Genomic DNA, 13,644 nt, shown 5'->3' on the forward strand with positions numbered 1-13,644 from the left:
CCCTCCCTCTCTGGGCCCCGCTCTGGTCGGGAGGAGGCGGGCGAGTGAGGCTGGCGGGTGCTCCTCTTGCTGCTGGGAAAGAGAGGGCGCGAGTGAGGCTCGCTTGCTTTTCTCCTGTCTCCCCGGGAGTGGGCGAGTTCTCCAATTTGGACTTCTCAGGAGGTGGGAGTGCGGATGCATGGCGAGATTAATTTGCCTCGGGAGTTGTCCTTTCTCCTGTCCTGCAGGAGAAAGGTGGGGAGTGAGAGCTAGCTGGGTTCTCCGGGCCTTGTCGGTACCCTACCCGCCCTTTCTGTCGGTGCAAGAAGAGGCAGGGGAAGCCCTGAGCAGAGAGCTGGGATTGCCCACATGTCGGAGCAGTGGCCCTCACGGGAGGGGCAGGAGCTCCCCAGCAGCCAGAAAGGGGAGTGCAGCTGCAAGTGAGGTTTCTGACTGGAAGTCAGAGTCTGTGGGCAGAAAAGTTTGTGATCAGCTGAGAGCAAACTGCGTCTCGTCTGTAGTAGTTGCTTCCTTTTCCTAGTTCTGTCTTGGTAATTCCTTTTCTTGAATTTTAGGAATCCGTGTGTGAGCAAAATTCAAAGCCTTAGTTTCTATACATACTGGTGTTAGTAGAGTAAGGCTATTCGCGTCAAGTTTTCAGCTGTCTTCACTGAATACCGAAAAGTCTTATTTGGTAGAGCAAATATGTCTCTAAGGGAGAAACAAGGGAGTGAAAGAGCAGAAGCTGTTGCTCAAGGGAAGTGGTTGCCCAGAATTTTCCGTATGAGCATTTCGGGCCTGTTCTTGTTGTTTCAAATTACCTTCAGGTTTTTTGAATTGCCTGTCCCTTCTAGTGAGCGATTTCAAAAACACATCAGTGTCTCATTGCAAGAATCACTCATCAGGCTGGGATGCCAGTTATTATACTGACTGTCGTTCCATAATTAGCTGCAAATTGTGCCATGTTGTTTCTCTTACTGGAAGGCTTCCAGATTAGCAAAGGTTTTTACAATAGCTGTACACCTGCTTCCCTGTGAACTTTCAGGAAAATAGTTACCTGAGGATATGGGGCACTTGTCTCTTTAGAGCACAACAAATACCCTTTACCTCTGGAATACTTATGAAAGGTGGATGAAAGGACGTATGAAATCTGTCAAGGCCAATTTGTGTTTTTCTCAGAACAAATATTTGCATTGACTTGGTTATTGAACTGGCTCAGCTATAGCAGATGGGAATGATTTTGAGAGAGCTGTATGGAGACATCCCAGGACTGAAATAGCAGAGGATGCTGCCAGATGGGAATACAGGACGTGAGCAGAATTGTGTGTGTGGTGATAGTGGCTTAGAGGTCTGCAAAGGTGCTTCTCATACCATTTCAGAATTGAGAGTGGAGTCTTTAGCAGTGGATCAGCAGTACCTACTTCTAGTTTGGCTACCTGCTTGAAATTAATGCACTGGTTACTCTCACTAGTAAAATCCTAGTTTAGTCTTTAGCATTTTCTAGGCCCTCTGCTTCCCCTTGTTGCTATTTCCTAAAAATAAAGCTTCAGCAAGTATACATATTCCTTTTTCAGTCTGCAGAATTGCTTTTCTTTTTCAGAAGGATGATGATCTGCTTTTTTGTGGTCAGAGTTTGAAGTTCCAATTTGGAAAGAAGTATGTTCTCTTTCTATAAATAAAGCTTTCTATAAATAAAACTTAGTGCTTTTCATTCCAGAAGTTCAAAATTCACACATGGACGTTCAAGCAATAGTTAAAATGGCCCCAAATTTTTGTGGTATTTTGTAAAAGATAACATAAAATCTAAGTCATTCTCCTGGATTTTTAAAGTCCCTCAGCACATTCCTAATCTGGGATAATTACAGAATTGAGAACATCTCTAAATGTATGATAAGACTGGTGATTTTGGCATCTGCTGGAGTCATTTTGACAATAGAACTGTACTAGGATTGAACGGTAAGGAGCAGTTGCTGCACGAAGCGCTCAGGTCAGTCCAAAAATGTAGAGGTGAATTTATGGTGAGAGAAGAGGGGCGGGACTGGCCACACTGACCTCATGTAGGAGCTGCCAGATTTCCATGATGCAGGTGTGTATTTTGCTCCCTACTGAATGCTTCGGGATTCAAACCAGTGACAGCCAAAGAAAAACACTATAGCATGCAACAAGGCCCCAGGGCATCCAGTTGCACAAAAGTTTTACTATTACACTTCTTTGGAGATGGCTAGTTTCTGAAAATGAGAATTTATCAAATTAAGCTCTTACCTTTTAGGGCTCACGGAACAGAAACGTCAGCTTTCTAAAAGAAACAATGAAAATCTTTTATGTACTGCCTTGGACATGAATTTTGTTAGTCCCAAACATGCTTCAAGTAAATGAATAAAATGATGAGTAAAGCATGCGTTGGTATAATATTAATATTAATTTAAAATACATTTGCCATCTGACTATTCCAATATTTATCTGAGGATGTCAAGACTAACTCCTACATCTTCCCTCCCATATACATTATGGATTTAATCTTTAGATGCATTACACGTCTCTCTCATTTGGGTTTTAGGAGAAAATTGTGGGATGGAAGCATTGTGTTACTTTGTGTAGATCAGCCTATATACAAGTTACATGATGCCATTGGGCTACCCAAATAAATTGTGAATTGTCAGGAATTGGTGGGTATAGAGATTCTTGGAGCTTGTAGTAGAGTGTAGCTTCATGATTACAGAAATATGTTACACTTCCATATGACGGGGAATGTAGCCACTGGGTTCAAAGTAAGTCACTCGGACTCTTACAGGTACTGAACTCTTATCATGGAAGCAGTAAGAGTCATGCATCTAACAGCTAGAGGATAACAATTCATGATTGCATTACAAAGTGGATGAGCCTTGTCTCTTGTATTAGAAACTTGGGCTTTGTTCCCAACCCCACCTATGTGACCTTCACCATGACTTAAACCCCAGTTGTGACTGCTAGTAAAATCTGTGAATGGCATGGAAAGTTTATTAGCTAACAGTAGGAGCGCTGCAGCTAGCAGTGAGACTGTCCATAGTGCAATGGGCAATGCAATATATGTCTTTTAAACTACAGTGTATTGTTTGTGTTATTTTTTTGTTTTCTCTTTTATGAAATCAAATAAGTGCTGCTGCTGCTATTTGTATACACTGCTGCTCCAGCAGGGGCCAAAATAAGAATATATTTTCAATAGAAGATGTGCAGACAAAAGCCCATCTAATGCACACACTGGCTTTACTAGCAGTGGTAACACAGAACCATGCGTGCGTCCCTCCTGCAGGGTCTCTATCAGTTCTGTTCTGGCACCATCTCTGTTATGTTCCTGTCTTGGAGAGTAATACCCAGGCTGTGGCAACTGGGGCTGTCCTTTAGGTGCTGATTTCAGTGATATTTCTGAACTTCTAGCTCTTTTAATATGGTTCAGTTCTGAGATCTGATCCCAAAGCTCCCTGTGAGACTTGTCTTTATTCTGCTGCAAATCTATGATAGAGGAGAAACTTGGCAAAAAAGATCGTTCAGCACTTACATGACAGTTGTGAGGAGAATAGTGCGTGTGAACAGAGACAGAACTGTCAGGGCCAGAAGATTTTTGCTGTTATATCCAGGATGTTTGCAGGTGGCACGTGGTAAGTAAGACAGCTAGGGAATCTCACAGGGAAATGACAGCTTCCTCATAGGCAAGAAATGGTCTGGGGAGAGGAAGAGTAAGCAGAAGGCAAAGGAGGCACTGCAGGCAAGCACTGGCATCTTGAGTTCTCCAAGACTTAGAAGTTTTTCCTTTTTTCTTTTTTCTCCCCTTCTGCCTCTGTCTCTTGCAGGAGGTTTGAGGAGGGGGTGCGCTGCTTCAGTGATGTTATAGACGCTCCCACCCAAGGCTTTCCATGTGCTCCCGCTCCTGCTGTCTGCAACAAGGTAAAGGCAGTCCCCGTTCCTCTGGCTCAGGGTTGGAATGTGCCTTGAACCACTGAGCAGAAGAAATGACTGAAAGCAAGCTTGTGTGCATGCATGTGTTATAGCTATGGTTGCCCACTTCTGTGAGAATCCTAAACTTCATCATTTAACCATTTCTTATGCTATACTGTATCAAGTCAGTAGTCTGACCCTTTGAAAGAGAGAAATTCCTGATACCTGTCCGATCAGGTTCCAGGTCAAGCTTTTGCAACACAAGCTGAAGACAATTTGGCCAGTTGTATTGTCCATGCTATCTGTTAAGGAAGAATGATTCCATCTTGTCTTCAGCGAGCAAGTAGTTTCTGTGCCAAAACGTGGAAGGAGCTGTTGGCTTCTTCAATATCTGGGTTACCACAGAAGATGACGTTAGCTTCTGCAGATGTTAAATTCTTTTCCCTGTTGTCTTTTCACAGACTGTGGACTTGTTTGAGATGATTGAAAAAATGCAGGTAAGGAGAAGTTATTCTGTCAAACTTTGGGATCTCTTGATTTTTCATAGCCAAACAAATAATCAGCTGCTATTTGTCTTGTCACTTCACTCTCAATATGCTTTAGTTTGGGCTTGCAGAATATTTAGCTCTTCTAGGCCCAAGCTCCTATACCTACTCTTAAATGGAGTTTCAAAAGCGTTTTCCTGTGTTCATTTTTGCAGCCAGCATGATGGAAGGAGTAGACGCAAATTATTATAATTCTGTCTGTTCTTTGCAGAAGTGTGATTCTGAGAGAAAATCAAAGTTGCATTATCTCTGGCATCTTCTTCGAGAAACTATGTTTCTGCTGGGTAGCAGCTGCTAATGACAGGTGATTAATGGGATGTTAACATAACTACATTTAGCAAGGTCAAACAGTTTAATAAATAACTACTGTAGGCCCTGTCTTTAACTTGCACAAGAAAGAAGGACTTTGGCTTAATTCTCATATGGAAATAAATGCATTTAGTTGCATATATTACATTATAAAATTAAAATAGAATAAAAGGGAAAAAAATAACCCTGCCTTTCCGAATAGAGAAATAGTAATACAATAATATGTTATATATCTAACAACAAAATCTTTAAAACTAAATTTTTTGCATGATCTGTTCTTAGAGCATCCTTACAGACTACCAATATTTTCTGAGTGGTATACCTCCTTTAAAATGCTGTGGTTAACTTTGACCTAATATAACATGTAACATGACACATAACGCCAGTCTTTTATTATATGCAGGAATTAAACTTGTAAGAAACAATTAACTTCTTTTCTGGAATTTGGGTGATCAAATTATGGATATGAGAAAAATGCAAGACTTTGGTGGGACTATAAAGGTGAGGAGGTAGAAGGTAGCAGCAAAATGCTGAGTACAGAGTTATGAGGCTGAAGTACTATTTGGTAGACTAGAAAGGAGAAGTGGGGGAAGAAGGGGCTGAAGGTATATCTTCTGTATAGTCATGTGTAGGCAGACACAGACCTTGAAACCACTGTACTGACACCCAAACTATGTTTGGGATATATGCTCAGTGCTTTAGAATAACAAGCTCTGTAAGTGTGCCTTGCTCATTTAACTCTGTGTCCTGGTTTCGGCAGGGATAGAGTTAATTTCCTTCCTAGTAGCTGGTACAGTGCTGTGTTTTGGATTTAGGATGAGAATAATGTTGATAACACACTGATGTTTTAGTTGTTGCTAGGTAGTGCTTACACTAGCCAAGGACTTTTCAGCTTCCCATGCTCTACCGACTGAGAAGGCTGCAGGTGCACAAGAAGCTGGGAGGGGGCACAGCCAAACTGGCCAAAGGGACATTCCATACCATGATGAGCAATTGTACTGTGCATCACTTGCTTTGTGTATTATTATTATTATTACATTATTATTATTTTATTTCAATTATTAAACTGTTTTTATCTCAACCCACGAGTTTTTCTCACTTGTGCTCTTCCAATTCTCTCCCCCATCCCACTGGGGTTGGGGGGGGAGTGAGTGAGCGGCTGTGTGGTGCTCAGTTGCCAACTGAGGTTAAACCACAACACTCTGTGCTAGAAAGTAAGCTTGAGCGTGCAGAGCTTCTCGTTCTGTTGAAGTGCATGTTAAAAGGTATGACAATCCTTTCCAGGAAGAATCACTAGCAGATGTCCCTTACTGGAAGACTGTGCTGCTTAAGATTCTCAGTGTTTCTCAGCTCCCAGTTTACCATATGAAAACTGTCTGTCGTGGGATTTGGACCTCTTTAGTTGGAGATATAACAGAGGGAGCTGATGAGAACTTCCAACATATACAGACCACCTAATTTTGCATCTATATTGGTTTCTTAGCTGCCCATTGTTAAGACTGTATAGCGGTGTTTTTTTTTTAATTTAGCTTGTTTTGTCACCTGACTTGCACTGGGAGAATTAATAACTGCTGCTTAAGTATCACAGCAATTTTTTGAAAGAAGGGAGGAGAGGTGTTTTCCAAAAGAAAAAGCTCCCCCCCCAAAAACCCCCCCAATATTTCTTTTTATTATTTGTTGTGATCTTTCTTTATATTTTTACTAATTCTTTATTTATTCTATTTTTGTTTGGTTTTGCTTTCCCTTTCCTTCCATTTGACTCTGGCTATCCTTTAGATTTATTGAATTATTCTTGAAAAATAAATCTGGGATTTTCATTAGCAATCAAGTGAGTAAAAGCCAAAATAGGAGACTTGGACGTTTATCCTGTAAAATAACACCAACAAAACCACAGGATAGAATTAGTTTTTGAGTACTTTAACAATTGGATTGGAGTATAGTTGTCTGACTGAAAATTAACATAGCCGTTTCACATTATGTGTGATGAATTAACAGGTAAAGTTTTGCTCTTTTTAAACTGAAACCTGTCCCTGAGATCTGGGAATGAAGTTTGCTTTTTTTTCTTTTTTTCTTTTTAATCTTAATAATCATTACTTGAAGGAAATGGGCTACTGGCCGCATTGTTCTATGTATACAGATGTAGTGAAGTCACAGTAAATACTTTGTTAAGGACACTTAGGAATAATACATTGTTACTAGATTGCTCTGCAGTGCAAGCAGTTGAAAAGCAAGCAAATCTTATTTCAGCCAATAAACCCAAATGTTTTAGGTCTTCACATGCTTGCATAACCAACCCCTCTTCACTTACCTGCTTTTGTCTTTTATGGTGTGATGTTCACTACCTCTATCCCGCATTCGTACAGTTTCAACATGTCCTTCAGTCTTATTTTCTCACAAATACCTTCATGGTTTTTTTTCCTCTGTCCCCCTTCATGGTTTTTTTCCTATGTCCCCTTTTATATCTAAGTTGTCTGTTTTGAAGTAGTCACCTCAAGGCACTGCTCTTTCCCCATAAAAAACATGGGTTATCATAGCATTGTTATGCCATGTTGGACCCAACTGTGAGTCTGGATGGCTTTTTCCTCTGCTGTCTGTTCTTTCATCCTGCTCAGGCCAGGTTTTTTCCCTGTACAAGACCCTGGGAATATCCGATTCCCAGACCGATGCTGTCTCCAGTAAGCTACCCTGGGAGACTGTGAGGGAAAGCCTTTCCTTAAAGGCAGTGCTGCAAGCCAAGCTGGACCAAACCAGAATGGTGTCTCAACAGGTGGCTGAGACTGCTATAGTTTATGCCCCTCCCTTTTGAGGAATGACAGTGATCATCAACCAGTTGTTCTGCCCATGCTTTGACACTTCAGCAACTTATGCTGTAAGTTCCCTGCAGTCCCGGTTACCCTCTAAAATAAAGCTTTGGACTACATGGCCCAGGGCTGCATTAGATCTTTGCTAGTATCTGAAGCTTCACTCCAGAGGAGAGGTTGGTAGATTTAGGCCTATGTCTTCTGCTCCCAGGCTACCAGGAGCTCCTTTAACAGTTCAGTCATGGAATGTGCTGGCGCCTTCCTCCACTCTCTGTAGATAGAAACAGCAGCTCCTTTACAGCAGCCCAGGAAGTTTTCCCTCAGGCCTCTCTGAGATACTGGTCTTCTACCAGGACCTCCTTTGAAACCAGAAACTTTTTGCAGTTATCAGATCTGCCAAAAATGCCAAGGGAGGGAGAGAAATCTTGCAAAATTGCAGTTTCCCAACCTCCATTTCTGTGTGCAGAAATCCCCCGGTGCATAGCAATTTTGTCCCGGTATTTTCCACAGTTTGTTCCAGAAGGCTGGGGCTGCTTTGTACCTGCACGTCTCTCCTGTCTCAATCCTATTTTGTTAGAGCATAGGACTTTCTTGCCCCAAAGAACTGTTCCCGAGACCCCTGTTTCAGAACCTAGCCTTCCTCATGAGCCCTAACACACTAGGTTGACAAGTGAAACTCCAGATCACATCAACAAAACATCCATTTGCACTTATATTTCATGCACTCCACTTTCTCAGCTTTATGACTTCCCCAAATGCAAAATGGTTAGTACTACCTCTGCAAAAGGTAAAGATCACTTGTCAGCCTCCATTCCATCTTAATTTTGCAACCTACCATGTCCTGCTAATTTGTTGTTCATTTTGTCAGTGCTGCCTTCTGACATTTCCCTATGAAGAATAGTTATAAACTGGTATTTGTTCAGGCTTCTCTGTTGAAAATACAAATGAAAATTTTTTTATTTTTTTTTTTTGGGATAACTCTCTCTAAGCTCAGCTTTTATAGTTTGATCCTGTGTCACCCTGTAAACATTTTGGCAAGCTTCTTTCTCCTAATATAGTTAAGGAAAATAATTTTTTTGCTGTTACTATGTTATCTGCAGATTGTTCCTCACTGGCTTTATTGTGTTTCTATATTTAACCAACTAAAATTTGTTGTTACTGCTATTTTTTGTGTTTGAACTCAACTTCAGACTTATGAAGAATGCCCTCATGCATCTACTAGTCTCCCTTACCCTGGAGTTTAGCCATACTGGTTTACTTCTGGTGTTTCTAAGAGTTTTTTGAAGGTGTTATGCATTTGTTGTGAGCTCAAGGTCTGGTTCCTCATCATTTCATGAAGGTTTAGCTTTTTTTATGGCTCATTTTTAGGTTCTTTTAATAAGCTTTCTCATTTTTCTATAACCTTTTTTTTTATGTGGAATGTATGTCTTTTTTTTTTTTTTTTGCTCCTGCAAGGAGCATCCTGGTCATTATTAATCCTCGATCTAATGTTGCTATTGCCCAATGTTAATATTGTTGCTATACTAGCAGTTTTTTCACTCTATATGGCTGGAGCATTGGCCCCAAACTTTTGCTCTTGAGCCTCTTACATCTCCACTGTAGACGTCCACTCAGATACACATATTTCTGCCAGATACTAGTTTACAAGCTAGTTCCACTGTAGAATACTTGCATAGACATAGCTGTTATAAATCAGATCCTGCTTATTTTCAGAACAAAGTCGAGAGCTGCTTATCCTGTCTGGAATCCCCAATTAGCCACTCCATTAAGCAGTCACTGATGGTGTATAAAAATGTATACATGTGTACCAGCATGGTCTGGTATGAGAGTTACAAGATTTAGGTGGCAGTAGTTGAATTCTCGTGTATTGTGTATAAGAGAAAGCTGCAACTTAAATCCTGGTCTTCAGCTTCCTATCTGACAATGCAAATTTTGCCTCTTACTCTTCTGTCTGTATTGATGCCCACTTGGACTATGGGCAGCATTTTATTGGGAGCCTGTTGGCCCCCATATCTTTTTGGCTTCTTTTGTTCTGGGCCTCTGCTCAGTCTGTGTTGGGGCTGTCCTCACTAAAATTTTCCTGTGTGCTTCTGCTGCAGAAGTGTGGTGTAAGCGAGCTAGTCTTGCCATGGTGAGAAGGCAGAGGATAGAATAGCCTTAAGAAAGAGAATCAAGTCTGGATGCCAGCTGCTGATTCAGGAAGAAACTAGGCACCCAGTAGTCTCTTCCCCTGCCATTCCAACTCACCTCACAGTAATGGTGCCTAGGAAAGCAGATGTGCAGGGCTTTGCTATGTGTCTCCTTGCTGCCTGCAGGAGCCTGTTGCACAAGTCAGATGTATGGATGGATAGCAGCTCTGACTTTCTGTCTTACCTCCAGGAGACAGATTTGTTCCCTTATGTGGATGGAAGCAAGGCACATAAGCTGCTTAAAAGCCTTCTTGCCTAGCCCTAATCCTCAAAATAAATGTTTGTTACTTCTCTTAACCCTGCTCTGAGGTTCTCGATGCTCTGCCAGTATCTTCAAGGGAGAGGGAAGAGTAGAACAGGAATGAATGGTCTGAAATACTGTTCTTTCATGTTCTGTCTTTCTCTCTTCCTTTTTTTACTGCTTGGGATAGGAAGTAAAGTAGCTAGAAGAGATTAGAGAATTAAATAAGAAAATCAGTTTGGGAGATTTGCTTTTAATTTCTGCTAGCTTTCTGCTTTTTAAGAAATGTAAGGGGGGGGGCGCTTCAGTTTTAATGCCAAACTAGGGGACTGGCCAAGTTCTAGCTTTACTCCTTCTGTTTATTCCAAACTTGCATAAAATAGAATACTACAGAGAGAGACAAAATATGCATATTGGGGATATGGAGAAGGACACAGAGGGTAAGTGAAACAGACACGCTAAAACATAGGATTCACTGTCTGTGACTTTCTGTTTCCAGGGGAGTCGTCTGGATGAACAAAGGTGTTCCCTTCCAGCTCCTCTCAAGGTCAGGCCAAACTGTCATTGTGTCCTAAGTTGCTGAGAATGGCAGATAATAACTGACCTGGCTTGCAGTGTATTTTCATCTTGGAGTGAACCGGGAGACTACAAACAACCCAAGAACACATATATGCTTGTCTCATTTATTTATTTATTTATTTAAAGTTGCTGCACAAAAGGGTGAAACTATGTAGCTGAAGCAGAATCAATACTTCCCTTTTTCAAATTTAAGTGGCTCCAATAAGCATTTAATATTATTAAAAATCTTAGTTTTGACTAAATAATTTCTTAAATTTTATTCAATTTAAGACCTATAATAATATTTATGAAACCACATTGCATTTATTTCAGTAGTCTGCTTGAGGACTCATAAATGCTACTAGAAAGCTGGTCTGTTTCCCTCAATATTGGGCCAATAAGAACAGATTCCTATCTTTAAATTCTCTTCCTCTCCATTCTTTTAGTCTCAGCTCAGGCACAGTAACCTTAAAATCAACCTCGACCTTGAATTCAATCTTGGAGTGACCTTAAAAAAACCAAAAAAAGCCACACAGAGAATTGATATAGCTCAATTCTGACAGAGATAGTCAGTGCTCTTTGTGGTGATGGAGGGGGCATCCAACTGGTATAAAGCGGCTCAGATACTCCTATTCTTGCAGTCATGCCTCAGCCCTGCTCAGTTGTATACCATAGGTCTAGCTATGGAGAAGACACAACCTTGATCTCGCTGTAAATACAGTACTATTTCTACCATCCCTACTGTCATCTCTGTCTGCAGCTGTCTAACACTGCGTGGAAGGAAAGGAGAGAGGCTCTTACTCCTAACCTCATCCAATTTGCCTGTAGTTTGACTACCTCATTTTGCATGCCTGTTTTCTGTGTAGTTTCAAGGAGGAAGGTGGGTGAAATCTGACTCCTGAATTTATTGTTCTCAAAGTTCTATATTATAATGCCGAGACCTGGGAAATGGAGTCTAATGTTAAATCCTAAAGTAAAACTCTAAAGATGGACTAGGGCAGAGTGGAAGCTGAGGGCACAGCTTGCGCCATCATGAGAGCATAACATTTTAAATGATGTCACGCATTTTTTGCTAATGGTCTCTTCTGATTTCAGACAGAAGAGGAGTATATTCCTTACCCCAGCATCCACGAGGTAAGTTAGTACTGCTCTCCTCTGTTTTTCCTTGGACTTTATTGGCCTTTCAGCTTATTGGCCTTTCAGCTTATTGGCCTTTCAGCTTTCATGTTCTCTGTCCTTCTGAATAGGTATTACAGAAAGGGTGGCCATATCCTCTCATTATCTTACCCCAGTTTGGGGGCTACTGGATTGAAGGGACCAGCCACAACCTCTCCAGCTTGAGTCCAACTCTGCCTGATGTACCCTTTCCCTGGAGTGGTAAAGTGAAACTGGAGAGTGACCCTACAGCCAAGCTGTACCGCAAACATTTTCTGGGGAAGGTAAGGGTGATCTTCAGAGCCTTCTCTGCCCACCCAGCCTCAAGGCTGAAGCGTATCTTGGGCTTTTCCTGATGGACTTAGAAATAACTGCACAGTCACTCCATTTCAATTCCTCGTGATGCCTTGAACTAATGTAAATAAGGTACATACTACTGTATGGCTAGTAGTGTGTTAGGTTGGTCCTGTCCCCATGTGATATGTGCATCATCCTGTGCATTAACAGAAGAGAAAGGTTTGCACAGGAAATGCTTATATTTGGTTAAGAAGCTCTTTTGAGGCTCCTGGACAGATACCAACCTTGGGATGACAAGGGGAAAAAAGTGTAATAATACTGGAAATGGAGATGGTATTATTTTTAGAGGGGACTTCAGCGCCTCAGTAGTAAGAAAAATGGTCCATTTTCCTCGGTATAGATAAGCAGCAAGTATAGTCACCACAGAATGTGTATGAAGAAACTGGACAATGTGTTTTATAGCTGTTTGATTTAAGTAAATTTGGTGCTAAGTGTTGCCTGACTTCAAAAATTTCAGTCTGACAGATAGGGAGACAGAGCTTGGCCTCATTAAGGGAATGTTTGTTGGCTGGCCGTTAAGGTCCATCTGGGTTGGCCTGTTTAGGGAACTGATTGATTCTCAGACTGGACCTCAGGATGATATTAACCATCAAGATAAGTGAGAACAAACCCATGATCTTTTCTGAGACTCGTTTCATGGCATAAGGAGATAAGAAAGCCTGACAGGTATACTCATGCTGCATCTTATTCAGTGGTCTCCCTCTGCAACTGCTTAGTAAGTTCAAAACCAGGAAGAGGTGGAGTTTTGGGTAGTACTGGGGACCTATTCTGCAGTAGCTGGACTTGTCTGAATGATCTTGTGTAGTATGCAACGCTAGAAACCGATATTAATATAATTTCTATGTAAAGTACCCTTCCTGGAGGCTTCCTCTCTAGACTGGCAAATCTGCTGTACAATCTGTTAATGGACATTTATCCTGTGACATTCTGGAAGCCTTCAGTATGCCAATTGTAATTATTTTTCTGTCATGGTAAATTTAGGGTTGTGCTTGAAGGTTTCCAGAGCCAGCTAGGATGAGACGCAAATTGGGATATGATTTTTTTTCACTCTGATTGTAGGATTCACTGCTGACCTGATATCACAGAATGGTTGAGGTTGGAAGGGACCTCTGGAGCTCATCTTGTCCATACCTCTGCTTAAGCAGGGCCATGTATCATCATTGCTCCTTCCAAGTGAGATCAGGAATTCCCATACCATTGGACTCTATACATTTGCAAAGTGCCCAACCATCAGTGCTTCAGTACTACAGAAAAAGTCCTCTCACCTATATTCTTTCTTTTCTACAGTGTCCAGTGTTTTATTCTTTGTCTTAATTGACAGGAATGTGTGTCTATGTTCCATTAAACATGCAAGTTTTTGAGCAAGCCAGTGTCAGAAAAGAACAAGGTGAACAGGACTCTTGTCACAGAAAACTATACTGTCCTGGTTTCGGCTGGGATAGAGTTCATTTTCTTCCTAGTAGCTGGTACAGTGCTGTGTTTTGGATTTAGGATGAGAATAATGTTGATAACACGCTGATGTTTTAGTTGTTGCTAAGTTGTGCTTACGCTAGTCAAGGACTTTTCAGCTTCTCGTGCCCTGCCAGCGAGAAGCTGGG

General features: G+C 41.4%; 1 protein-coding gene across 1 annotated transcript in view; it reads left to right on the forward strand.

The window, feature by feature from the left end:
• Positions 1–13,644, forward strand: part of LOC103905470 (rap1 GTPase-activating protein 1) — a 46,939-nt gene that overhangs the window by 3,500 nt on the left and 29,795 nt on the right. The window contains exons 2-6 of the mRNA XM_009287149.2: positions 3,807–3,900; positions 4,353–4,388; positions 10,476–10,523; positions 11,630–11,668; positions 11,782–11,973. Of these exons, the coding sequence (XP_009285424.1) occupies positions 4,371–4,388; positions 10,476–10,523; positions 11,630–11,668; positions 11,782–11,973 (297 nt within the window). The 5' untranslated portion in view covers positions 3,807–3,900; positions 4,353–4,370. The remainder of the gene's footprint in view (positions 1–3,806; positions 3,901–4,352; positions 4,389–10,475; positions 10,524–11,629; positions 11,669–11,781; positions 11,974–13,644) is intronic.

This window comes from Aptenodytes forsteri, unplaced genomic scaffold, assembly GCF_000699145.1.
Source record: "Aptenodytes forsteri isolate BGI_AS27 unplaced genomic scaffold, ASM69914v1 Scaffold216, whole genome shotgun sequence".
In the NCBI taxonomy this organism is placed as follows: Eukaryota; Metazoa; Chordata; class Aves; order Sphenisciformes; family Spheniscidae; genus Aptenodytes; species Aptenodytes forsteri.